This window comes from Tasmannia lanceolata, unplaced genomic scaffold (assembly GCF_043159265.1).
Source record: "Tasmannia lanceolata isolate RefF3 unplaced genomic scaffold, GAP_Taslan_0.1 ptg000003l, whole genome shotgun sequence".
NCBI classification, from domain to species: domain Eukaryota; kingdom Viridiplantae; phylum Streptophyta; class Magnoliopsida; order Canellales; family Winteraceae; genus Tasmannia; species Tasmannia lanceolata.
In genome coordinates this window covers 56,109,249-56,136,909 of record NW_027518680.1, presented here as the reverse complement: position 1 = coordinate 56,136,909, position 27,661 = coordinate 56,109,249, and the positions used below count along the sequence as shown (strand labels likewise).

Here is a 27,661-nt window from a genome sequence, read left to right as displayed (position 1 = left end):
GGGTTTTAAAACTTAAAAGAGAGGCCATTTCTCATTTTCTCTGTTTCGTTTATACTGTTTAGATAGGGTTTGATTCTTTGAGACGAGTAGACTTGAGAAGAAACGAACGGAACTGCTGAAGCTTGAAGAGGGCTTACTCTTTCCTTCAACACAGGTAATTTCATTCATTTCTCTTTGATTGATGGTCTGAAACTCTGAATAGAGATCTATTTTCGTTGCTAATAGTTTGGGTTTCTTCATGTGATGGTACAAGGTCTGTGATCCGCTTTTCATTACCCATTGGTAATGGATTTGTTGATTTTAATGTGAGAAAATACATAAAAAATTGAAGGTTAGAAAGAAGTTTGTTCATGAGACAGAGTATTTTGAGTTGTCTGGTATGCGTATGTTTTATGAAGAGATTTTGCGATTTTTCTGCGAAGGATGCAAAAGAGAAAAAAAAAGCTTGGTGTTATTATCTAGGATGATTCTAACCCTCCGATCTAAAGAGGGACTCACAATATGGAAACTTCTATAGATCGAACGGTTGAGATCATCTTATGGCAATGATTTTTGGGGCACGATCTATTTACGTTGTGGCCCATCAAATGGACGGTTTGGATCATCCTATGGTGTAGGCTGTACCGTCCATTTTGAAAATTAGGGGGTGAATTCATACATAGAAGGGGGTGAATTTATCACCACCCAATAAAAACACTTTTTTGGAAAAAATTGCGGGTCAACCCGTGGGTCGACCCGACCCACCCGCACTGGGTACGGGTCACCGATTGCTGACCCGTAGGAATGCGGGTCATTTTGACCCACGGGTCGACCCGACCCGACCCACCCGTTTGCCAGGTTTAGGTATACCCAGTTAGAAATTTGAGGGTTCCAATTATCCCCAGTTAGAAATTATACTATATCGAGGGTTCCAATTGGAAGTTTTTCCTAAGTTTGTTAGAGATAAGAGGCAAGAGGGAGAAGTGAAGAGGAGCAGAGGAGGGGTAATGGAAAATATCACAGCAAGTGAAGTAGCAGGACTTGGAGTAGGGGCTCTGCTATTTTGCGCCACTATTGCAGCCCCCAAAATCGACGCCCTTATTTCAGCTTCTCAAAGGAGGTACTTTCCTTCCTTTCCCATTTCCCCTTTTATCTTTTTCTTTTCATTTGTTCTTCTTGCATTTGTCTATCTAATTATCCATTTCTGGTTTCATAGTAATTTGGGTTAAAATCCAAGATTAATTAATTTGGACCATGATGATTCAATTTACTTGCAGTGTTCGATTTGGGTTTTGTTTTTGGGGTTAGTTAATGTCCAAGATTAATTAATTTGGACTGTGGTGATTAAATTATTTCTAGAGAACAACTAGAAAGATCATTTATTGTCTTGTCTTTGAGGGAATTCTTTTTCATTTTGAATAATTGTATAAAGTAGTAATGAGACCTTCCTTTGTTGAAAGTTAATAGTGCCAAAGATAATCACCTTTTTGATAGAAAGAAAAAGTGGGTACTGTAGATCATGATAACTTCTTTTATTCCAGTCATGATTGTAGGTTCCAAACATTTTGTCCATCAATTTTGATGGTTAAAATTTGTGGTTTTCTAAATATTTCCTTTTATGTATGTATATATATTTGTTTGTATGTATGCATGTATGTATCAGTTATGGCACAAACTAGTTTTCGAGTGGCTTCAAGTTGATTGGTTTTTTGTTGTTGTTGGCAACGGTAGATTCTACGCTACTTGACTCCGATTGAGCTAAACCACTTAGATATCTCTTGAATTCCTTAATCAATTGTTTTTTAGCTTAACTAAAACGCATTAAGTGATTAATGCATAGAAGGCCTGGTCATATGTGCCATCGTCTAGTACGATGTGCAGACATGTGTTGTATAATCCAATCTACAAAATTTGCATACGAATATGGTTCGTGTTCAACTTATCCTTGAACCACAGGATATTGAGCAGACCTTGTGCTAAAATTCGTGGGTATGCAATGTGTACACAGGCATTAGCATGAACATGCTGAACTATTTGAAAAGCTTGTCTTAAACTTTCATTTAATTATTTCATGATGTGTTAGTGTCCCTATTAGTATTCGCTAAGCTGAATATACTTCTTGAGGTGTGCGGCAATGGTTTCAGATAACCACTTTGTTAGAAGTATGCCCCTCTGTACATTTCTGATTCCGAAATTGACGTATTTTAGAATATCTACAAACTTTCTGAAACTCGTGGGAGTTCTTCATTTGTAAAAGTTTGCTTAGGAGAGAGAATCATCGAGTTTGCAACAATTTTTTGGCAATGGACTCGGAGCCCTTTATTGAGGGAGGAACATTATTTCTCCACATAAATTTTTGGAATAAAACAGTTGGTGTCGTGTTAATATTTTTAGTGGTGGGGTTGGTCCTGTAGCTCAACGGTTGAGGCTTTGTTTCTCAATGTTGAGGTCTCAGGTTCGATCCTAGCTTACCAGAAAAAAAAATACATTTTTAGTGGTGAAGCGTTATTAGTTCATAGTGTAAAAACAACCTCAGCTGAGATCATCAAGGGCTACAACCAAAGAAACAAAAGAAATAGAAAGGCCACTCCAGGGAAAATGAGCAATCACCTCCACAATGGCTCTATCAACCCATAGACGATCCAACTGATCTGCCTCATTATTGAAAGAATGGGAAACATGGTAGAAAGACCTCAAGCAGCCTCCACCGTGAATAAAATCTCCTCCAATAGTGTTGACACAATCGCCCTCAGCAATCATGGAATCCAAAAGAGAATCCAAAAGAGATGGCCATGTCAAGGATGCCACCAGAGGGACTAGTGGTAGCTAGGATGTGTTGGTTGGTGGATCGACCATGACCATGGCCATGACCGTGGTTACTTTGAGTGGTGATTGCCACGGCTTGAGATTGGGCCAGGATGGCTTGTTGTGCAGGTGCAATCTCTGAAGCACGGGTGCTTCAAAATGGCCCGCGTACCCGTATCGGGTGCGTATCAGACACGGGTGCGTGTCGGGTTGGCACCCGATTCAAAAACTATTTTTTTAATAATTTTGACGGTTAGGTGCGTGTCGGGTGCACTTGGGGTGCGCACCTCGACGCACCCGACATGTTTTTAAGTGTTTTCGTGTCGGGTTGGCACCCGATTCAAAAACTATTTTTTTAATAATTTTGACGGTCAGGTGCGTGTTGGGTGCACTTGGGGTGCGCACCTCGACGCACCCGACACGTTTTTAAGTGTTTTAAAAAAAACAAAAAAAAAGAGGGCTGCCAATAACAATTTTTTGTTTTTGTTTTTGGGGGGGGCGGGGTGGTTTAAATTATAAAAGGGGTTTTAAAACCTCCTCACTCACACAACTCTCTCTCTCTCTCTCTCTCTCTCTCTCTCTCCCTCTCCCTGCAACTCTCCTCTCTCACTCTTTCTTGGGCTTTTCTTTTTTTTATTTCCTCTCCCTCTCGGTTTCTCCTCTCTGTCCCTGCAACTACTACGGCCGCCTCCGCCACCGTCGGAGCCCTAATCTAACCCTACTTAAAGGTACTCTCTCTCTACTTCTCTCTTTCTCTTTGTATCTCTCTCTACTCTCTTTTTTTTGTATCTCTAATCTCTTTCTCTCTTTCCTTTATTTTATTTGTGATTTGCATTATTTTTATTTGTGATTTGCCCTAAAAGTTACCCTAAAGCCCTAACCGATTGTGAGTCACATAAAAATCAATTTGGAGCTCACAATCGGTTGGCATAATCTTAAAATGAATTGTGATTTTGAAGCCCTAAACTGATTTTCAGTTTGGAGGTCACAATTAGGAATTTGGGATTTAGGGCTTTAGGGCCTAAAGCCCAAAATCCCAAATTTCCAATTGTGAGCTTTTAGGCCATGTTAATTTGAGATTGTGACATTCAATTGGGAGCCCTTTAGGGCTCAATTACAGGGGTTAGGTCGTTAGGGCTTTACCCTTTGGCCCTTTACCCTTTAGGGCCATGTTAATTTAAGATTGTGACAATCGATTGGGAGCCCAAAAGTGATTTTAGGAGTAAAAAATTATGTTTAATTTTGACCCCCAAAATCCGTTTTGGGCTCAATTAGAGGGGTTAGGTTGTTAGGGCTTTAGCCTTTACCCCAGTGTTTTAAAACTCGGCGACTCGGCTCAGAACTCGGCCGAGTCGACGCGGATTTGTGGTGGCCGCGTTTTGGAGTCTCGGACTCGGTGAGTCCTGGCCGAGTCGTGGCCATTTTGAAGTTTGAACTCATATTCCATCCTAACTTCAACCATTCAAAAAAAAAAAAGATAAGATTTACAGGAGAGAAACGTACGTAAAGCCGCAGAGAAAACCCTCTATAATACCCTAACTCATGAAGAAGAAGAAGTAGTTCGTTTTTTTACTCAATCTGATAATATGATTTTGTGAAATGATAAATACGCCCCCTTTCATTACCTGAGACAGCCCCTCCAATGTAAAATAGTAGTCATAAATACCCTAGAGAGGGCTGTCCCGAGTAAAACGAAGGGGTGATTCGAATAAAACAAAGGGGCAAATACATTTTTTTTTTTGGGCAGTGCAATACACAGTGAAGTTGTCAATTCCAACCTGACTTTTGCAGCTTTGCTTGTCTTATTCTCTACCTCGTTCTGGGTGTGGGTGCTTGGACAGCCATTTAAGAAGACAAGGATATAATTCTTTTATATGGTGTAAGCCTGCCATGGATGGTTTGGATCATCCTCTAGTGTGGTTCGTACAGTACTTCTAGAAAAGTAAGGGACTATAAGGGCTTACACCATATAAAATCTCCTTTTTTGATATATATAACCTCTTTCTTTTGGTTATTAAAAAGTATTTCTAAATTTTCTTACATTTTTAACACCTGAAAAACAAAAAGATAACTTAAACTAAACCTATTCAACATTTACTTAGATGGACCTTCAATTTATGAGAATATGCCTCCAATTAAATCATAATCATATCATTATACTCAAAATTTTTCCAAGAAAAATTTCCCATCAAAAATGTTTTTCTTGCATGTATTTTTAAAAAAATTAGAGGGCTTGCACTTGGTTAGATGATCTAAACTATTCATTTGTTGGGCCCTACTTAAATGGGTTTGGATTTTTGTATTTTGTTTCATTTATTTTTTAATAAAAAATAACGACTCATCTAATTTGGCCGCGTCAACCGCGTTCTTGGCCGCGTCAACCGTGTCCGCGCCGAGTCGACAAGGATTTTCTTCGGCCGCGTTCCGCGTAGAATCCGCATTTTTAAACACTGCTTTACCCTTTAGGGCCATGTTAATTTAAGATTGTGACAATCGATTGGGAGCCCAAAACTGATTTTAGGAGTAAAAAATTATGTATAATTTTGACTCCCAAAATCCATTTTGGGCTCAATTAGAGGGGTTAGGTCGTTAGGGCTTTAGCCTTTACCCTTTAGGGCCATGTTAATTTAAGATTGTTAATTTAAGATTGTGACAATCTTGGGAGCCCAAAACTGATTTTAGGAGTCAAAATTATGTTTAATTTTGACTCCAATAACTTGATTTGGGCTCACAATTAGGGGCTTAGGGTTTAGACCATCAAGATATAAGATTATGAGTCTTGTGACAACCGATTGGGAGTCCAATAATCTTATTTGCTTACTAAATTTGTGTTTGTTCTTTTAATAGAATGTCTTCATCCGGGGTTAGCAGTGCCGCCCAAGCCACAAATGCACCACCTTCTACTTCTAGTGACGAAGACCTCTTGAAGCCCTTATGGAGGTATGCCACTAGATTTGATAAAGATCCTAAGGGTGGAGGGAATGTGAGATGGGAATGTATTTTTTGTCATAAGAGTTGGAATAGCTCCTACACAAGGGTTAGAGCGCACTTGTTGAAGGTATCGGGACAAGGAATCAGAGCGTGTCCTAAGGTGAAAGCAAGTGACCTACTCGGAATGCAAAAGGTTGGAGGAAGAATGCAAAGGAGGCTATGAAGCAAAATGCTCCCAAGAGAGTGCCATTACCGCCATCATCAAGTAGTGGATCATTGAGTTGCCCAAGTAATATGTTTGTCCCTCCAAGTTTTGATCTAAAGAGGAGGAAGACAAGTGATCCAAGTGGAAGTGTGAGTGCTATTGAAAAGGCATTTAACATGGCGGCCCGCGATCACCTACATGGCGAGATTGCCCGGATGTTTTACTTCGGTGGCTTGCCATTTCACCTAGCAAGGAACCCACACTATGCGAGTTCATACTCTTATGCGGCCAACAATCTAATTTCCGGTTATTTGCCTCCGGGGTACAACTTGCTAAGAACGACTCTACTACAAAAAGAGAGGGCAAATGTTGATAAGTTGTTGCAACCCCTTACAGAGACATGGAAGGATAAAGGGGTGAGCATTGTTAATGATGGATGGAGTGACTCACAAAGACGGCCTCTCATTAACTTTATGGCGGTAACCGAGGGTAGGCCTATGTTTCTCAAGGCGGTAGATTGTTCAGGGGAGACAAAGGACAAATATTTCATTGCCAACTTGTTGAATGAGGTAATTATGGAAGTTGGGCATGAAAATGTTGTCCAAGTAATTACCGACAACGCCGCAAATTGCAAGGCGGCCGGGCAACTTATTGAGGCACAATTTCCTTCCATCTTTTGGACCCCATGTGTGGTGCACACCCTCAACCTTGCTTTGAAGAACATATGTGCGGCGAAGAATGTGGAAGCAAATCAAGTTACATATGACGAATGTAGTTGGATAACGGATGTTTCGGGAGATGCTAGCATCATTAAGAATTTCATAATGAATCATTCCATGAGACTAGCCATATTCAACGAGTTCAACACTTTGAAGATGCTTTTCGTGGCGGAGACTCGATTTGCGAGTGTTATTGTTGTGCTTAAGAGATTGAAACTCTTAAAGCAAGGTCTTCAAGCAATGGTTATTAGCAACAAATGGACTTGTTATAGGGAGGATGATATGGGAAAAGCGAGGTTTGTAAAAGAGAAGGTGTTAGATGACGTACGGTGGGATTCTATTGACTATATACTCGCATTTACATCCCCTATCTATGACATGCTTAGAGAGTGTGACACGGATATGCCTTGCCTTCACTTGGTTTATGATTTGTGGGATACCATTATAGAGAAAGTAAGGGCGGCGATATATAGGAAGGAAGGAAAGAGGAAAGAAGAGGAGTCCAAATTTTTTGACGTGGTGCACGAGTTTCTTGTTGCTCGTTGGAACAAGAGCAACACTCCACTTCATTGCTTGGCTCATTCATTGAATCCAAGGTTATGTGACTTTAAATTTATTTGGATTATTAGCTATTTATGTTTATTTCTAAGTTCTAACTTTTGACTTGAAATTTGAAGCTAAATTAGTTTTTTCTTTCTTGAAGGTATTATAGTGAGCAATGGCTTAGTGAAGATTCAAGACGGGAGCCTCCACATAAGGGTGCAAAAATTTATACCGAGAGGATGAAGTGCTTCAAGAGGTACTTCACCAATTCTGCGGACCGCACGAGAGCTAATGTGGAGTTCGCCCAATTCTCTATGAAGTCCGGATTATTCAATGATGTTGATTCCATCAATGAGCGGTTCACTATCAAGCCTCATGAGTGGTGGGCCATCCATGGTACATGTGCCCCTATGCTTCAAAGCATAGCATTGAAGATTCTTATGCAACCTTCATCGTCATCTTGTGCTGAGAGGAATTTGAGCACTTACTCTTTTATGCATTCTCTCAAGAGGAACAAGATAACTCCACAACGAGCTGAAGATTTGGTTATCCTTCATAGCAATCTTCTGCTTCTCTCAAGACAAACTCCACAATATAAGCAAGGAGAGACAAAGATGTGGGACATAGGTGGAGATACATTTGATTCCTTCGAGGATGTAGGGGTACTTGAAGTTGCTAGTCTTTCTTTGGATGAGCCGGAGTTGGAGTCCATTGTTTTTACCGACGACGTAGAGGACGATGTTGTCGATATTGGAGATGAGGCGATGGACTTCTAGGATTGATGATGCATTGATGCTTGATGTTATTTTGGTGCTTTAATGATGAACTTAATCACGTATGAAATGAAGAGTAATATTAGAATTTTTCATTTTGGTGAATGGTGATGTTATTGTTATTTGATTGCTTTCCTATTTTTTTTAATTTTTATAAATATATAATAAAATAATAAAAAATATTATTATATTCATTGCACCCGAACACACCCGCACCCAAGTTTTTTGGAAAATCATGTACCCGCGTACCCGTGTCGTGTCGCACCCGCACCTGTGCTTCATAGGGTGCAATGCATTGTTCATGATGTAACAAAAGAGAATGTGGTTCTGAAAAAAGAGATGGGATCAGTTCTCACCAAGATAGTGGATGGATTCATAGTCGAATATGAGTCCATTTATAGCATAGAGGACAAGATCCATGTCTGAAATCTGTTGACGGATAAGAGAAGGGTGTTTGCTATGGTCTTTAACTATTAAAGTTACTTGGTTATGGAAAGAGAGCCTTTATGCATTGCTTGCAGTCTGTAGTGAAGGCTCATTACACAAGCATTGGAAAGACATTAGAAGGCTGATTTAAGAGAGATCCACAAGTCATGAGTTACAGGGAGACCAACAACATGAGCGAGAATAGTGTTGAAGAGAGAAGCATTAAGCCAGCTGAGAAGCATCTGATCAATGCGGGTCCACGTAACAAAGTCGGGATACGGGACCATGATATCTCTTTTTTTGTCTACTTTCTCGGGTGAAGAGGAGCGGCTAGTGTGCTTTCGACATACTTGAGCAGTTCCTGGCTCTAGAAAATAGGTAGAAGCTGGTTGCACAACAACAAATAATTGTATCGATCAAGTTTGATCGATTTTAGTTGAGCAATATTGGTCAAGAGACCATACGGAGGCATTATTGAAGAGGAAGTAGAGCTGAGAGCAGCGAAGGGGCATTGAAAAAGAGGGAAAAGGAGTGGATATGTAAGAGTCAATGGAAACAGAGGTGGCCATTGTTAGGATGGAAATGTAGAGAGATAAGGTGGATGGGAGAGGGATTGACTAACCATGTAAGCAAACCAATATTTGTTTTGACTTGAAACCCATTAGAGATTGTAATGGATACAATTATATGTAAAGAATAGAAACTGATTTACAATAGTTTCTATTAGAGATTGTTAAGGATGTCATCAGCAAGAGTCGGAGAGAAGGATGACTCTTGCTAATATTGGCTGAGGAAATCACGTGATTTGAGATCATGTAATTGGATGAGACGCAGGTACGCTAACGCTTTGAACCTCCAAAGCCACTTGCCCAAAAGAGCACTATTTATTTCCTTGAGACTACAGATGCCAAGCCGACCTTCACGTCATGTTAGTATGTTCGAAAACGTCAAACAGTCATAAAATGTAGGTAGTTAGCTGATTCTAGGATATAGTGGGGCATGCTATGAACATTATGCATTGATTGAAGTCATTACGTATGATCATGCATTCATCGCTTTGGAGTAGCAACAAAGTAGAAAATGTATGTGTTCGACAAAAGCATCAGGCATCTCTGTTTATATGCTTGTGCCTTCTTGTAAGGTATCCTCTGACTCCCAAGGAAGATTTGAAAGGATATGATCGTATGGGTTTTGTAATCTGGATGTGACATGATTGTCGGTATCAGAGCTGAAGCATTAGATCACCCACAGATACGTATTGTAATCCTTAAAGTCTGTCATAATGCTAAAGATGGAGCCTTGCGCGTGATGACACCTCGGTTATCTTTGAGGCTTGATCTTTGAGATAACCAATATTTTACCTGGGTTCTTTCTTTTTATGATCTGTAAACTGTACGGTCTTTCATTGGTGATTTTGGGTTCTTTGATGGGCTTTCTTGCGGGACATCTTGTCCCCATCTACTTGTAATGATTTCTTTTTTGGATTAATATATTTTACCTTCCAAAATAAAAATAATGCGTATTAGGTAGAAAAAGTATTTAAAAGGTATTACATACACAGACATGCTGACATATTTAATGCAAATAAACCGTGCCAAGGAAAAATTGGATAAAATGAAGCCACAATGACTAATCGATGAAAGAGCATCATTGGCGATTTTGGGTTCTTTGATGGGCTTTCTTGCGGGACATCTTGTCCCCATCTACTTGTAATGATTGTTTTTTTGGATTAATATATTTTACCTTTCAAAATAAAAATAATGCGTATTAGGTAGAAAAAAGTATTTAAAAGGTATTACATACACAGACATGCTGACATATTTAATGAAAATTAACCGTGCCAAGGAAAAAATGGATAAAATGAAGCCACAATGACTAATCGATGAAAGAGCATGCAAATTTTGGGGCAGTCAGTTACCTGCCTTAAACAGGCAATCCTGAAAGAGCAATCGTCCAAGATGTCACAGAAGGGAAGGGAAGATGACTAAAGTTTTATGGGTTCGATGTCTTTAGACAGTCAAATGCTGATCCTGTCCAATGGTTTTTCACAAGAGCTTGGAATACTATGTTGTATGCTCTGAAGCTGCAACTTGAGTTAGGATTTCTTGGTGTTCTATTTATTTTGAAAGTGTAGCCTGGCACATTGCATTCTCCAGCATTCTATGTAGATATATTGGTATTTACATATGCATATTGCATGTTGTAGCTATATTTTGACATCAGAATGTCGTGATTAAATGAAGACACTACATAATATACATATATATATATATATATATAGAGGAAAGTGTTTCTAGTCCGGCCGACTAGAGATCATTCTCTAGTCCGCCACCAAAAAACACATGGGTCCCACATATTTTGGTGATGCAAAGCATTCATTTGATGGGCCCTGACATAGAGACGGTGTCCACAAGAAATTAGCTTCATAGGATCATCCCAACCCTATGATTTGTGGAGCTTAAAATGGACGGCTATAAACCGCCACAAATCTGTCCATTTTTTAACTCCACAAATCGAAGGGTTAAGAAGATCCTATGAAGCTGAATTTTGTGGACATCAAATGAATGCTTTAGATCACCCAAATATGTGGGACCAATGTGTTTTTGGGTGGCGGACTAGAGAATGATGTCTAGTCAGCCGGACTAGAAACACTTTTCTCATATGTATCTATATACATATATATATATATATATATATATATATATACATATATGAGAAAAGTGTAGCTACACATACGTGTAGCTAACTTAGCTACACCGACGGCTTAAAATACAGTGGGCCCCACATTGTTTGGGTGATGCAAACCATTCATTTGATGGGCTCTCACATAGATAGGGTGTGCCCAAAAAATCAGCTCCATAGGATCATCCCAACCCTACGATTTGTGGAGGAAAAAATGGACGTGTAAAAACCTTCACAAATCTGTCCATTTTTGCCTCCACAGTTTGAAGGGTTGAGATCATCCAATGGAGCTGATTTTTTTGGCACACCCTATCAATGTGAGGTCCTATCAAATGAATGGTTTGGATCACCCAAATAATGTGGGCCCACTGTATTTTAAGCCGTCGGTGTAGCTAAGTTAGCTACACGTACGTGTAGCTTCACTTAACTCTACATATATATATATATATATATATATATATATATATATATATATATATATATATACATATTTGGGTGATCTAAAGCATTCATTTGATAGGCCTCATCATAGATAGGATGTCCACAAAAATTCAGCTTCATAGGATCATCCCAACCCTATGATTTGTGGAGCTTAAAATGGACGGCTATAAACCGCCACAAATCTGTCCATTTTTTAACTCCACAAATCGAAGGGTTAAGAAGATCCTATGAAGCTGAATTTTTGTGGACATCCTATCTATGATGAGGCCTATCAAATGAATGCTTTAGATCACCACAAAATATGTGGGACCCATGTGTTTTTGGTCGGTGGACTAGAGAATGATCTCTAGTCGGCCGGACTAGAAACACTTTCCTCTATATATATATATATATATATATATAGAGGAAAATGATTATATGCTTGAAGCGCATTTGCTTAGGTAGGCTTGAAGAGAGAGAACTGTTCTTATTGGCTGCAATGGTGGGCCCAAAACATTTGGGGAAAAAAAAGTTGCGGCGTTACGGAGGGTGCGTCTTCAACGTACCCTCGAAAAAAAAAAGAAAACCCAATTATCTTCATCTCTCTCACTCATTCTCTCTCTCCTACCCCCCTCTCTCTCTGTCTCTGAAGAAATTTGGGGAAAAAAAAACCTAAACCCAAAACCTACGCTCTCTCTCTCTCTCTCTCTCTCTGTTGGAACCCAAACCCATCGGCTCTCCTACCCCTCTCTCTCTCTGTCTCTGTGAAGAAATTTGGGGAAAAAAAAAACCTAAACCCAAAACCTACGCTCCTCTCTCTCTCTCTCTCTCTGTTGGAACCCAAACCCATCGGCTCTCCTACCCCCCTCTCTCTCTGTCTCTGTGAAGAAATTTGGGGAAAAAAAAAACCTAAACCCAAAACCTACTCTCCTCTCTCTCTCTCTCTCTCTCTCTCTCGACCGATTTGGGTGAAGAAGCAAACCCAAATTGGTCGTAGCAAACCCTCTCTCTCATACGCTCCTCTCTCTCTCTGTTGGATTTTTTGGGTGAAAAAAACCCCCAAAAGCTCTTGTATGCTCTTCTCTCTCTCTCTCTCTCTGTTGGAAGAATTTTTGGATGAAAAAAAAAACCCAAATCGGTCGTAGAAGCAAACCCTCTGTTCGAATTTTTGGGTGAAGAAGCAAACACAAATCGCTCGTTCCAAACCCTCTCTCTCGTACGCTCCTCTCTCTCTCTCTCTTTGTTGGAATTTTTGGGTGAAAAAAACCCCCAAAAGCTCTCGTACACTCTTCTCTCTCTCTCTGTTGGAATTTTTCACCGAAAAAAGCCCAAATCGCTCGTTGAAGCAAACCCTCTTTTGCAGAAAATCAGAAATCTGGAAGAAGAAGAAGCGAACCCTTGCTGAAGCTTTCACCTCTTGTACCAGGTGCATTTCTTACTCTTTCTGCTATCCATCTCTTTTATTTTATTTTATTTTTTCATCTTCATGAAAAAAGAGGGTGAAATCTTCTTGATTTTTCTGCAAAAAGAGGTTTGCTCCATGAAATGTTACGGTTTGCTATTCCAGTCAGTAGATGGCTTGATTTCATAGACCCGAGATTGGTATTGGGTTGGTGGGATTTGGTATGATTTGTAGAATGTGTTTTCTTTGCTGGAGAGATTTGAGGGTTTTCTTAGTGTTTGATGATTTTTGTTAAATGAAACCCTAGATTGGTAAGAACATTAAGAAGAAACCCTAGAAATTATTTTTGAGGTTTTTAATCTTCTTTGTTTTTCTGGAAATTTGGGATTTTTTACTTATTTGTGGTCTTCTGCCAAATGAAACCCTAGTTTCTCACTTTGCAAGTTTCATTATTTGCACCTAAATAATGTATTCATCTGTAATCAGCTGAACAGAATAGTGGAAATGCCAAATGGGCAGGGATTAGTGGGCATTTTTTGTTGTAAAATAATGAATATTGAGTTCATATTATTTGTGTTCCTTTTGAGAGCACTTAGAGATATTAGATGTTTTTTTTTGGTATTCAATTGTGTCAATTTTTTTTCTTCTCTGTGACACCAATTTGATGGGATTTGAGATGGATTCATCTTTGCATTGCTCAGCTGAACGGAATAGATGGTTAATAAAACTTGCAAATAATGAAAAGCTCGTTGAAGCAAACCTGAAAAGCTCGTAGATGGCATGATTTCATAGACCTGATTTTTTTTATAATTAGAGCCACTACAAATTCTGTGCATATTAACTTGTGCTCTGGAACCATTAGCTAGTTATTTTAAGAAATGATCTGTATGCTATCCAGATGGTGTCAAAAACTTGTACTTTGCTTTTGTCTTTGTTCTCCGAGCAGTGACTAAGGTGAGTTGTCTGTTTATTTTTATTTTTTTTTGCTCCATGAAATGTTAGGGTTTGCTCCTCTTCCAGATTTTTTAGGTTATATTGTTGCTAATGTGAAAAAAAAATGTGATTATCTTTATCATCTATTCTTGTCTCTGATTTTCTTAGCTGTACATTTAACCATTTCTAATTATGATGATGGGCCATGTCTATGTTGTAGTTTTTAGGTATAAAAAATGGATCCATCTATTGACGAAGTAGATGCAAATGGTTTAATTGAGTTTGGCGATAGATTTGATCTCTGTGATGTTAATTTAGTGTGGGATGGGACTATGGTTGAGGTTAATGATGGGGTGAATCTCAATGATGATGAGCTAGTATCGGAGGCTAATGATGGGAAAGACGGAGATGAGGGTTGTAGTCACGAAGTTAGTAGTCCCAACGAGGTTGCCAGTCAGAAAAGAGTTATGAATAAGCCGTTTGTGGATCGAGTTTTTGAAACTTGGGAAGCTGCATATGAGTTCTACAATAATTATGCGTGCGCTACTGGTTTTGGACTACGAATATCTAGTACAATGAAGTCAAATATAACGAAGGAGGTGATATCGAGACAATATGTATGTGACAAAGAGGGACAGAAAAGAGTTAAGGAGAAGAGAGATGATGTTAAGGAGTTGAGGGAGCGTCGCCTTACCAGAATGAATTTTAAAGCGAAGATAATCATCAAGTTGAGAGATAATCAGTGGAAAATTACAACTTTCAACGACATTCATTCTCATGAGCATACTTCTCCACTTAAAAGCCAAATGCATCATTCACATAGTTAGTTCCGTAATAACAAAAATTGTAAGAATTTGATTGAACAGCTCGGTGGAAGTAATTTCAAGCCTGCTCAGATAAAAAACGCCATTAACTGTACTTCCAATGCTCACGTGGTCTCAACAAATCAAGTTATTGCCCATTTGAGAGCACTTAGGGAGAAGAATATGGGTAAAGAAGCGGTGACAGTGGCAAACCATTTCCAAAAGAGAAAGTCTGAAGACCCGAACTTCTATTTCGAGTTGGAGTTAGACGCGAATGGGACTTTGCGTTCAATATTCTGGGCCGACTCAAGGGCGAGAGAAGCATACCTTACCTTTAGTGACGTGATCATATTTGATGTCACTTACAAAACGAACAGGTTTAAAATGCCGTTCGCACCTTTCACTGGAGTTAACCATCATAGGCAGTCGACTCTATTTGGATGTGCACTTCTTGCAGACGAGAGAGAGAGGAGACTTTCACCTGGTTATTTGAGCAGTGGCTCACGTGTATGTTTGGTAAAGCTCCAGGTGCTATAATAACTGATATGGACGGAGCTATGCGAAATGCAATTAGGAAAGTGTTACCACAGACCAGACATCGATTTTGTTCGTGGCACATAAAGAAGCATCTCCTTGAGCATGTTGCAGACATGAGAGATGCCGACAGTGATTTCTACAAGGATTTCAATCATTGATTTTTTAGGAGGAAAATAAAGGATTCTGAGACAGAATGGAAAACTATGGTTGATAATTATGGTATTGATGAAAGTCATTGGTTAGGAAAAATGTGGGATCTCCGTGAGCATTGGGTCCCCGCCTATTGGAGAGACACATTCACAACAGGAATGACATCTAGTCAACGGAGTGAAAGTATAAATTCATTTTTTGATGGTTATGTTAACCAGAACACCTCCTTAGTTGAATTCTTGAGTCAATACGATAAGGCACTGGTTGAGCGGCGTAAGCTGAATCCGAAGAAGATTTTAAGTCTAAAAATACAGTTGCCAAATTGAACACAACCAGCCCATTGGAACGAAAGGCTGGGGAATTCTATACGAAGAAGATGTTCACCATATTCCAAGATGAGATGATGGGTAATTTTGCTTATGGAAAGATAAGTTGGGAAAGAACGGTAATGTTGTTGAATACAGTGTAGGAATTAGGACAGATGACAAGAAGAAATACGTCAGGGTTCTGGTTGACAGTTCTAACGATGTAACTGCGACATCTCAATGTGCTAAGTTTGAGACGGAAGGAATATTGTGCAGACATGTCATTCACGTTATGGATAGAAAGCAAGTACCTACTATCCCCAAACGCTATTTATTAAAGAGATGGTCAATTGATGAAAGGTATCGAGCTGGGGGCACAACATCTGTAACCCAAGGAGATACTAGTGGCGTGAATGGACTGAAGAGGTGGTGTCTAATGTCAACATGACAGCAACTGATTGAAAAAGTTGGTAATGACGAGATTCTCTTCAAGAAGATGACTGATTTTTGTACAGAGCTTGCTGTAGAAGTTGAAAAGAAGAAGGAGATTGTCTCTCCGCAGAGTGACTTGGTAACAGTTGGTAGCCAAGTGCAGTCAAACATTGGTCCTAGTCAAATACCTCAGTCAAACATTGGTCCCAGTCAAATGTTTGACAGAGGTATTTGAGTGACTTACAACTTCGGGGTCGCGAATTGTAAACCCAACTATTTGACCGGAATCAATGTTTGACAGAGGTATTTGACTGGGACCAATGTTTGACTGAGGTATTTGACTAGGACCAATGTTTGACTGCACTTGGCTACCAACTGTTACCAAGTCACTCTGCGGAGAGACAATCTCCTTCTCCTTCTTTTCAACTTCTACAGCAAGCTCTGTACAAAAATCAGTCATCTTCTTGAAGAGAATCTCGTCATTACCAACTTTTTCAATCAGTTGCTGCCATGTCGACATTAGACACCACCTCTTCAGTCCATTCACGCCACTAGTATCTCCTTGGGTTACAGATGTTGTGCCCCCAGCTCGATACCTTGCATCAATTGACCATCTCTTTAATAAATAGCGTTTGGGGATAGTAGGTACTTGCTTTCTATCCATAACGTGAATGACATGTCTGCATAATATTCCTTCCCTCTCAAACTTAGCACTTTGACATGTCGCAGTTACATCGTTAGAACTGTCAAACAGAATCCTGACGTATTTCTTCTTGTCATCTGTCCTAATTCCTACACTGTATTCCACAACATTACCGTTCTTTCCCAACTTATCTTTCCATAAGGCAAAATTACCCATCATCTCATCTTGGAATATGGTGAACATCTTCTTCGTATAGAATTCCCCAGCCTTTCATTCCAATGGGCTGGTTGTGTTCAATTTGGCAATTGTATTTTTAGACTTAAAATCTTCTTCGGATTCAGCTTTACGCCGCTCAACCAGTGCCTTATCGTATTGACTCAAGAATTCAACTAAGGAGGTGTTCTGGTTAACATAACCATCAAAGAATGAATTTATACTTTCACTCCGTTGACTAGATGTCATTCCTGCTGTGAATGTGTCTCTCCAATAGGCAGGGACCCAATGCTCACGGAGATCTCACATTTTTCCTAACCAATGACTTTCATCAATACCATAATTATCAACCATAGTTTTCCATTCTGTCTCAGAATCCTCTATTTTCCTCCTAAAAAACCAATGATTGTAATCCTTGTAGAAATCACTGTCGGCATCTCTCATGTTCGCAACATGCTCAAGGAGATGCTTCTTTATGTGCCACGAACAAAACCGATGTCTGGTCTGTGGAAACACTTTCCTAATTGCATTTCGCATAGCTCCGTCCATATCAGTTATTATAGCACCTGGAGCTTTACCAAACATACACGTGAGCCACTGCTCAAATAACCAGGTGAAAGTCTCTTCTATCTCGTCTGCAAGAAGTGCACATCCAAATAGAGTCGACTGCCTATGATGGTTAACTCCAGTGAACGGTGCGAACGGCATTTTAAACCTGTTCATTTTGTAAGTGACATCAAATATGATCACGTCACTAAAGGTAAGGTATGCTTCTCTCGCCCTTGAATCGGCCCAAAAGATTGAACGCAAAGTCCCATTCGCATCTAACTCCAACTCGAAATAGAAGTTCGGGTCTTCAGACTTTCTCTTTTGGAAATGGTTTGCCACTGTCACCGCTTCTTTACCCATATTGTTCTCCCTAAGTGCGCTCAAATGGGCAATAACTTGATTTGTTGAGACCACGTGAGCATTGGAAGTACAATTAATGGCGTTTTTGATCTGAGCAGGCTTGAAATTACTTCCACCGAGCTGTTCAATCAAATTCTTACAATTTTTGTTATTACGGAACTGGCTATGTGAATGATGCATTTGGCTTTTAAGTGGAGAAGTATGCTCATGAGAATGAATGTCGTCGAAAGTTGTAATTTTTCACTGATTATCTCTCAACTTGATGATTATCTTCGCTTCACAATTCATTCTGGTAAGGCGACGCTCCCTCAACTCCTTAACATCATCTCTCTTCTCCTTAACTCTTTTCTGTCCCTCTTTGTCACATACGTATTGTCTCGATATCACCTCCTTCGTTATATTTGACTTCATTGTACTAGATATTCGTAGTCCAAAACCAGTAGCGTACGTATAATTATTGTAGAACTCATATGCAGCTTCCTACGTTTCAAAAACTCGATCCACAAACGGCTTATTCATAACTCTTTTCTGACTGGCAACCTCGTTGGGACTACTAACTTCGTGACTACAACCCTCATCTCCGTCTTTCCCATCATTAGCCTCCGATACTAGCTCATCATCATTGAGATTCACCCCATCATTAACCTCAACCATAGTCCCATCCCACACTAAATTATCATCACAGAGATCAAATCTATCGCCAAACTCAATTAAACCATTTGCATCTACTTCGTCAATAGATGGATCCATTTTTTATACTTAAATAATACAACATAGACATGGCCCATCATCATAATTAGAAATGGTTAAATGTACAGCTAAGGAAATCAGAGACAAGAATAGATGATAAAGATAATCACATTTTTTTTCACATTGGCAACAATAGAACCTAAAAAATCTGGAAGAGGAGCAAACCCTAACATTTCATGAAGCAAAAAAAAATAAAAATAAACAGACAATACTCACCTTGGTCACTGCTCGGAGAACAAAGACAAAAGCAAAGTACAAGTTTTTGACACCATCTGGATAGCATACAGATCATTTCTTAAAATAACTAGCTAATGGTTCCAGAGCACAAGTTATTATGCACATAATTTGTAGTGGCTGTAATTAAAAAAAAATCAGGTCTATGAAATCATGCCATCTACGAGCTTTTCAGGTTTGCTTCAACGAGCTTTTCATTATTTGCAAGTTTTATTAACCATCTATTCCGTTCAGCTGAGCAATGCAAAGATGAATCCATCTCAAATCCCATCAAATTGGTGTCACAGAGAAGAAAAAAAATTGACACAATTGAATACAAAAAAAAACATCTAATATCTCTAAGTGCTCTCAAAAGGAACACAAATAATATGAACTCAATATTCATTATTTTACAACAAAAAATGCCCACTAATCCCTGCCCATTTGGCATTTCCACTATTCCGTTCAGCTGATTACAGATGAATACATTATTTAGGTGCAAATAATGAAACTTGCAAAGTGGGAAACTAGGGTTTCATTTGGCAGAAGACCACAAATAAGTAAAAAATCCCAAATTTCCAGAAAAACAAAGAAGATTAAAAACCCCAAAAATAATTTCTAGGGTTTCTTCTTAATGTTCCTACCAATCTAGGGTTTCATTTAACAAAAATCATCAAACACTAAGAAAACCCTCAAATCTCTCCAGCAAAGAAAACACATTCTACAAATCATACCAAATCCCACCAACCCAATACCAATCTCGGGTCTATGAAATCAAGCCATCTAATGACTGGAATAGCAAACCGTAACATTTCATGGAGCAAACCTCTTTTTGCAGAAAAATCAAGAAGATGTCACCCTCTTTTTTCATGAAGATGAAAAAAGAAAAAAAGAAGAAAAGAGATGGATAGCAGAAAGAGTAAGAAACGCACCTGGTACAAGAGCTAAGAGCTTCAGCAAGGGTTCGCTTCTTCTTCTTCTTCCAGATTTTTGATTTTTCTGCAAAAGAGGGTTTGCTTCAACGAGTGATTTGGGTTTTATTTTTCGGTGAAAAATTCCAACAGAGAGAGAGAGAGAAGAGCGTACGAGAGCTTTTGGGGGTTTTTTTTCACCCAAAAATTCCAACAGAGAGAGACAGAGGAGCGTACGAGAGAGAGGGTTTGGAACGAGCGATTTGGGTTTGCTTCTTCACCCAAAAATTCGAACAGAGGGTTTGCTTCTACGATCGATTTGGGTTTTTTTTTTCACCCAAAAATTCTTCCAACAGAGAGAGAGAGAGAGAGAAGAGCGTACGAGAGCTTTTGGAGGTTTTTTTTCACCCAAAAAATCCAACACAGAGAGAGAGAGGAGCGTAATGAATGCTTTGGATCCCCACGAATGAACCAATAGGGATGTCTTGTATATCCATGCACAGATAGCTCATTTGTGCAGCTGCACATACTTTATTTTCTCATATATATATATATATATATATATATATATATGAGAAAACAGTTTCTACAGACAAGTGTAGATAAGTTATCTACACACAAGCTTAAAATACAGTGGAAGGCATATTGTTGGGTGATCCAAACCATTCATTTGATTGGCCCTCACATAGATAGGGTGTCCACAAAAAATCAGCTCCATAGGATCATCCCTACGCTACGATTTGTGGAGGTAAAATGGACATGTATAAACCTTCACAAATCTGTCCATTTTTTGCCTCTGCGGTTCGAAGGGTTAGGATGATCCTATGAAGCTGATTTTTTGTGCACACCCTATCTATGTGAGCGCCCATCAAATGAATGCTTTGGATCACCCAAACAATATGCCTTCCACTGTATTTTAAGCTAGTGTGTAGATAACTTATCTATACTAGTGTGTAGAAACCGTTCTCTCTCTCTCTCTCTCTCTCTCTCTATATATATATATATATATATATATGGGGTTGATTTTTCTAGTTGGCCGACTAGAAAAGTTTTCTAGTCCGTCCGCCAAAAAATCAGTGCGGGCCCACAGTTTTTGTGTGATCCGAAGCATTCATTTAATAGGCCCTGACATGGATAGGGTGTGCCCAAAAAATCAGCTCCATAGGATCATCCCAACCCTACGATTTGTGGAGGTTAAAATGGATGGGTATAAAACTTCACTAATTTGTCTAATTTTTAGCTCCACAAATCGAAGGGTTAAGATGATCCTATGGAACTGATTTTTTGGGCACACCCTATCTATGTGAGAGCCTATCAAATGAATGCTTTGGATCATCCAAACATTGTGGGCCCACTGTATTTTGGGTTGGCGGACTAGAGAAGGTTCTCTAGTCGGCCGACTAGAGAAACTTTTCTCATTATATATATATATATATATATATATATATATATATATATATAGGAAAATGATTGTGAGCTTGAAGCTCATATAGCTTATATGAGCTTGAGGGCCCAAACACATGTGAGCCTCCACTGTATTTTAAGCTAGTGTGTAGATAACTTATCTACACTTGCGTGTAGAAACCGTTTTCTCTCTCTCTCTCTCTCTATATATATATATATATGAGTTAAGTGAAGCTACACATACGTGTAGCTAACTTAGCTACACCAACGGCTTAAAATACAGTGGGCCCACATTGTTTGGGTGATCCAAATCATTCATTTGATAGACCCTCACATTGATAGGGTGTGCCTAAAAAATCAGCTCCATAGGATCATCCCCACCCTTCAAACTGTGGAGGCAAAAATGGACAGATTTGTGAAGGTTTTTACGCGTCCATTTTTGCCTCCACAAATCGTAGGGTTGGGATGATCCTATAGAGCTGATTTTTTGGGCACACCCTATCTATATGAGGGCCCATCAAATGAATGGTTTGCATCACCCAAACAATGTAGGGCCCACTGTATTTTAAGCCGTTGGTGTAGCTAAGTTAGCTACACGTATGTGTAGCTACACTTTTCTCTCTCTCTCTCTCTCTCTCTATATATATATATATATATATATATATATATATATATATATATATATATATATATATATGGGAAAGGTGTGCGTACTCGGTCGAGTAGATAAGCTTATCTACTCGGTCGGGTTAAAAACAGTGGAGGCCCACATTTTTTGGGTGATCCAAACCATTCATTTGAAAGGCCCTTACCTAGATAGGGTGTCCACAAAAAATCAGCCTCATAGGATCCTCCTAACCCATGCAACAGTGGAAGGAAAAATGGGGAAAAATGGACAAACACAGCTTGTCCACAAATCTGCCCATTTTTCCCTCCACTGTTGGATGGGTTAGGATGATCTTATGTGGCTGATTTTTTGTGGACACCCTATCTAGGTAAGGGCCTTTCAAATGAATGGTTTGGATCACCCCAAAAATGTGGGCCCCCACTGTTTTTAACCCGACCAAGTAGATAAGCTTATCTACTCGACCGAGTACGCACACCTTTCCCTATATATATATATATATATATATATAGGGATTTGCTAGGGACCATAACAAAAGGCATTTTGTGGACGGTCTATTGCATGAGAGAGCAGCCACATAGGCTCACTATTCAACTGATTTTGTCTTTATTCCTAGAAAATCCCATATAAATATATTTGTAGATTGACGGAAGTGTGTGGTTTGATATATTTCATACATGTAATGCAATATGCTGGTGTGTATGTGAATATCAAGAATGAATTCAATAACACACAAGCTACATATGTGGCTTAACAGAATTACACATACATATGTCAACACATGCATAAAGTGTACAGACCTCTCTGGATACGAGCAAAATTTATCTGCATATAATCTTATGTACAAATGGTTTGGGATTTTAATTTGATTATTAGCAAATGATGGTTATAGTAGTTTTAGAAATGGCATAGTTAATGTCTTCAAAAAGAGGCCTTAATGTCCCATTTGCAAATAAGATTAGATTAAATTTATCTAATTTTCATATAAGAACTAATTTTAGCTGTGTAGCCATTTTCAGTTCATTTTTGTTTCTATCCCCGTTTGGATAATGACTAATTCTTGAAGGTGCACATTGTTTACGACTCACACGCACATGTGCAGCTCTTTGGGTATGTGCAAGAGATGTGGTGATCTGAGGATGATAGCATGCTCAAGATGTAAAGGGATGGGTTTGGTTAAAGGAGGGCCAATTAATCTTAGCATAGTGGACGACCTCTACCAGTCGTTTGGAGGTGGGAGCTCAACAATGGGATCCGCGTCATGCACCAAATGTCAAGCTAAAGGATGTATGAGCTGCCCTGATTGCTCTAAGCTATCGTGAAGTCCTTCACACTTGGAGGAACATTTTAACTTGAGCTCATGGCTTTTTTTTATCTTCCGAGTTCATCGTCTCCTATGTGTTCTTACATGTACTTCCATGTTTCTATCATATAGCTTATACTTTACTTGACAGTTACCTTTTTTTTGTTGCCTATACAACGACCAAAGAGAAGACTAATAACCTACCAAGAAAATTAAATAAATACTTATAAAAATAACATGACCAGTCTTTTATTTATTTATATTCTTGTTCATCATCCTGTTTCACTCAACTATTTTCAGACTCCATAGTAGTGTGTGTCATTACAATCACCTCATCATACCTTGGTCATAACTCATAAGGTATGCTAAGAATAACTTAGGTATCATCTATGAAGCACGGGTGCGGGTGCGGGGTGCGGGTGCGACACGACACGGGTACGCGGGTACGTGATTTTCTAAAAAACTTGGGTGCGGGTGCGTTCGGGTGCGTTGAATATAATAATAATTTTTATTAAATTTTTTTTAAAAAAATAGGAAAGCAATCAAATAACAATAACATCACCATTCACCAAAATGGAAAATTCTAATATTACTCTTCATTTCATACGTGATTAAGTTCATCATTAAAACACCAAAATAACATAAAGCACCAAAATAACATAAAGCATCAATGCATCATCAATCCTAGAAGTCAGTCGCTTCAGGCTTCAGCTCCAATATCGACAACATCGTCCTCTACGTCGTCGGTAAAAACAATGGACTCCAACTCCGGCTCATCCAAAGAAAGACTAGCAACTTCAAGTACCCCTACATCCTCGAAGGAATCAAATGTATCTCCACCTATGTCCCACATCTTTGTCTCTCCTTGCTTATATTGTGGAGTTTGTCTTGAGAGAAGCCGAAGATTGCTATGAACGAAAACCAAATCTTCAGCTCGTTGTGGAGTCATCTTGTTCCTCTTGAGAGAATGCACAAAAGAGTAAGTGCTCCAATTCCTCTCGGCACAAGATGACGATGAAGGTTGCATAAGAATCTTCAAAGCTATGCTTTGAAGCATAGGGGCACATGTACCATGGATGGCCCACCACTCATGAGGCTTGATAGTGAACCGTTCATTGATGGAATCAACATCATTGAATAATCCGGACTTCATGGAGAATTGCGCGAACTCCACATTAGCTCTTGTTCGGTCCGAAGAATTGGTGAAGTACCTCTTGAAGCACTTCATCCTCTCAGTATAAATTTCTGCATCCTTATGTGGAGGCACCCTACTTGAATCTTCACTAAGCCATTGCTCACTATAATACCTTTAAGAAAGAAAAAACTAATTTAGCTTCAAATTTCAAGTCAAAAGTTAGAACTTGGAAATAAACATAAATAACTAATAATCCAAATAAATTTAAAGTCACCTAACCTTGGATTCAATGAATGAGCCAAGCAATGAAGTGGAGTGTTGCTCTTGTTCCAACGAGCAACAAGAATCTCGTGCACCACGTCAAAAAATTTGGACTCCTCTTCTTTCCTCTTTCCTTCTTTCCTATATATTGCCGCCCTTACTTTCTCTATCATGGTATCCCACAAATCATAAACCAAGTGAAGGCAAGGCGTATCCGTGTCACAGTCTCTAAGCATGTCATAGATGGGGGATGTAAATGCGAGTATGTAGTCGATAGAATCCCACCATATGTCATCTAACACCTTCTCTTTTACAAACCTCGATTTTCCCATGTCATCCTCCCTATAACAAGTCCATTTGTCGCTAATAACCATTGCTTGAAGACCTTGCTTTAAGAGTTTCAATCTCTTAAGCATAACAATAACACTCGCAAATCGAGTCTCTGCCACGGCAAGCAACTTCAAAGTGTTGAACTCGTTGAATATGGCTAGTCTCATGGAATGATTCATTATGAAATTCTTAATGATGCTAGCATCTCCCGAAACATCCGTTATCCAACTGCATTCGTCATATGTAACTTGATTTGCTTCCACATTCTTCGCCGCACATATGTTCTTCAAAGCAAGGTTGAGGGTGTGCACCACACATGGGGTCCAAAAGATGGAAGGAAACTGTGCCTCAATAAGTTGCCCGGCCGCCTTGCAATTTGCGGCGTTGTCGGTAATTACTTGGACAACATTTTCATGCCCAACTTCCATAATTACCTCCTTCAACAAGTTGGCAATGAAATTTTTGTCCTTTGTCTCCCCCGAACAATCTACCGCCTTGAGAAACATAGGCCTACCCTCGGTTACCGCCATAAAGTTAATGAGAGGCCGCCTTTGTGAGTCACTCCATCCATCACTAACAATGCTCACCCCTTTATCCTTCCATGTCTCTCTAAGGGGTTGCAACAACTTATCAACATTTGCCCTCTCTTTTTGTAGTAGAGTCGTTCTTAGCAAGTTGTACCCCGGAGGCAAATAACCGGAAATTTGATTGTTGGCCGCACAAGAGTATGAACTCGCATAGTGTGGGTTCCTTGCTAGGTGAAATGGCAAGCCACCGGAGTAAAACATCCGAGCAATCTCACCATGTACTTGATCGCGGGCCGCCATGTTAAATGCCTTTTCAATAGCACTCATACTTCCACTTGGACCACTTGTCTTCCTCCTCTTTAGATCAAAACTTGGAGGGACAAACATACTACTTGGGCAACTCAATGATCCACTACTTGATGATGGCGGCAATGGCACTCTTTTGGGAGCATTTTGCTTCATAGCCTCCTTGCATTCTTCCTCCAACCTTTGCATTCCGAGTAGGTCATTTGCTTTCACCTTAAGACACGCTCCAATTCCTTGTCCTGATACCTTCAACAAGTGCGCTCTAACCCTTGTGTAGGAGCTATTCCAACTCTTATGACAAAAATTACATTCCCATCTCACATTCCCTCCACCCTTAGGATCTTTATCAAATCTAGTGGCATACCTCCATAAGGGCTTCGAGAGGTCTTCATCAGTAGAAGTAGAAGGTGGTGCATTTGTGGCTTGGGCGGCGCTACTAGCCCCGGATGAAGACATTCTATTAAAAGAACAAACACAAATTTAGTTTTGGGAGTCAAGTAAGAATGAGAGGAAACAAGATTAGGGTGGTGTGGCACTTGTATTGAGACAAAATTAGAAATTAACAATGGGAGAAGATTATTAAGAAAAAACATCAACTACTGAATTACACCAGCCTTGTGACCCATGATCCCAACCAACCAAGCTGATTAGTGAATATAGGTTATTTCATTGATAACTTTCTCAAGCATGCAAAGATATTGCCATATTGGCAACCACCAAAGCAAAATCACACACAATACTACAGTGCAAAACCATGAAGAGTAACTTGTCCTCTAATTCCTTGAATTGTTCCAATGTAATAGCTAGCAAAAAGATAGTCTATTCCCTAATTTTCATCTTCCAAGAGCATATATTCATTTGTTGAGCTTTTTATGTTTTGATCGCTCATCAGTTCTTATATCTTCGTTCCCAATCAAGAAAATGAAACCAAACTATGCAAAGATTGCAATTTTCAGATAATAAGTGATAAGCTTTATGGACAATTAATGATCATAATGTCTATTTATCTTTTCTTACCAATAAAAGAATATAAATCAAGTCTACTAGCATTTGATGGTTCAGATGAAAAATAATATAAATCAAGTCTAAAGCCCTAATGACCTAACCTCTCTAATTGAGCCCTAAAGGGCTCCCAATTGAATGTCACAAGCTCAAATTAACATGGCCTGAAAGCTCACAATTGGAAATTTGGGATTTAGGGCTTTAGGCCCCAAAGCCCTAAATCCGAAATTCCCAATTGTGACCTCCAAACTGAAAATTAAATCAGTTTAGGGCTTCAAAATCACATTCCATTTTAAGATTATGCCAACCGATTGTGAGCTCCAAATTGATTTTTATGTGACTCACAATCGGTTAGGACTTTAGGCTATTTTTTAGGGCAAATCACAAATAGAATAATGCAAATCACAAATAAAAATAAAAGAGAGAGAGAAAGAGAGTATAGATAATAATAAAAAAAAAAAAGAGGAGAGAAGTAGAGAGAGAGAGTACCTTTGTAGGGTTAGCTTAGGGCTCCGACGACCGACGGTGGCGGAGGAGGAGGCGGAGGCGAGAGAGATCTCTCACGGAGAGTTGAAAATGAGAGGAGAAAATGAGAGAAGCTCGGGCCGGGCCGAGAGAGATCTCTCACGGAGAGGCAGAGAGAGAGAGAGAGAGAGAGAGAGAGAGACGAGAGAGAGACGAGAGAGAGAGACGCAGAGAGAGAGACGTAGAGAGAGAGAGGAGACGCGGGGAGAGAGAGAGAGAGAGAGTTGCAGACGAGAGAGAGAGAGAGTTGCAGACGAGAGAGAGAGAGAGTTGCAGACGAGAGAGAGACGGGAGAGAGAGTTGCAGAGAGGGTGAGGGAGAGAGTCGGTGGGTTTTGGGTTTTAATAAAAACCCTTTTATAAACTTAAAACCCCCCCCCCCCAAATTGCTATTGACAGCCGTTTTTTTGTTTTTTTTTTTTAAAACACATAAAAACCGTGTCGGGTGCGTCGGGGTGCGCACCCCAACCGCACCCGACCCGCACCCCACCCGCACCCCACCGTAAAATTGGAAATTTTTTTTTTTTTTAAATTGGGTGCGCACCCGACACGCACCCGGG

General features: G+C 39.5%; 2 protein-coding genes across 2 annotated transcripts; one reads left to right on the top strand and one right to left on the bottom strand.

Moving 5' to 3' along the window:
* Positions 1 to 23,274, top strand: LOC143856226 (chaperone). Its single transcript, XM_077366376.1, has 3 exons — positions 1 to 154; positions 933 to 1,099; positions 22,816 to 23,274. The coding sequence occupies exons 2-3, from the start codon at positions 987 to 989 to the stop codon at positions 23,033 to 23,035; spliced, it is 333 nt and encodes a 110-aa protein (XP_077222491.1). The 5' UTR covers positions 1 to 154; positions 933 to 986; the 3' UTR covers positions 23,036 to 23,274.
* A 442-nt stretch (positions 23,275 to 23,716) lies between these two features.
* On the bottom strand, positions 23,717 to 26,031 carry LOC143869956 (uncharacterized). Its single transcript, XM_077376496.1, has 2 exons — positions 24,431 to 26,031; positions 23,717 to 24,323 (listed from the first exon to the last, which is right to left on the bottom strand). Exons 1-2 carry the CDS (start codon positions 26,029 to 26,031, stop codon positions 23,717 to 23,719), a joined length of 2,208 nt encoding a protein of 735 aa, XP_077232611.1.
* Positions 26,032 to 27,661: the final 1,630 nt, after the last annotated feature.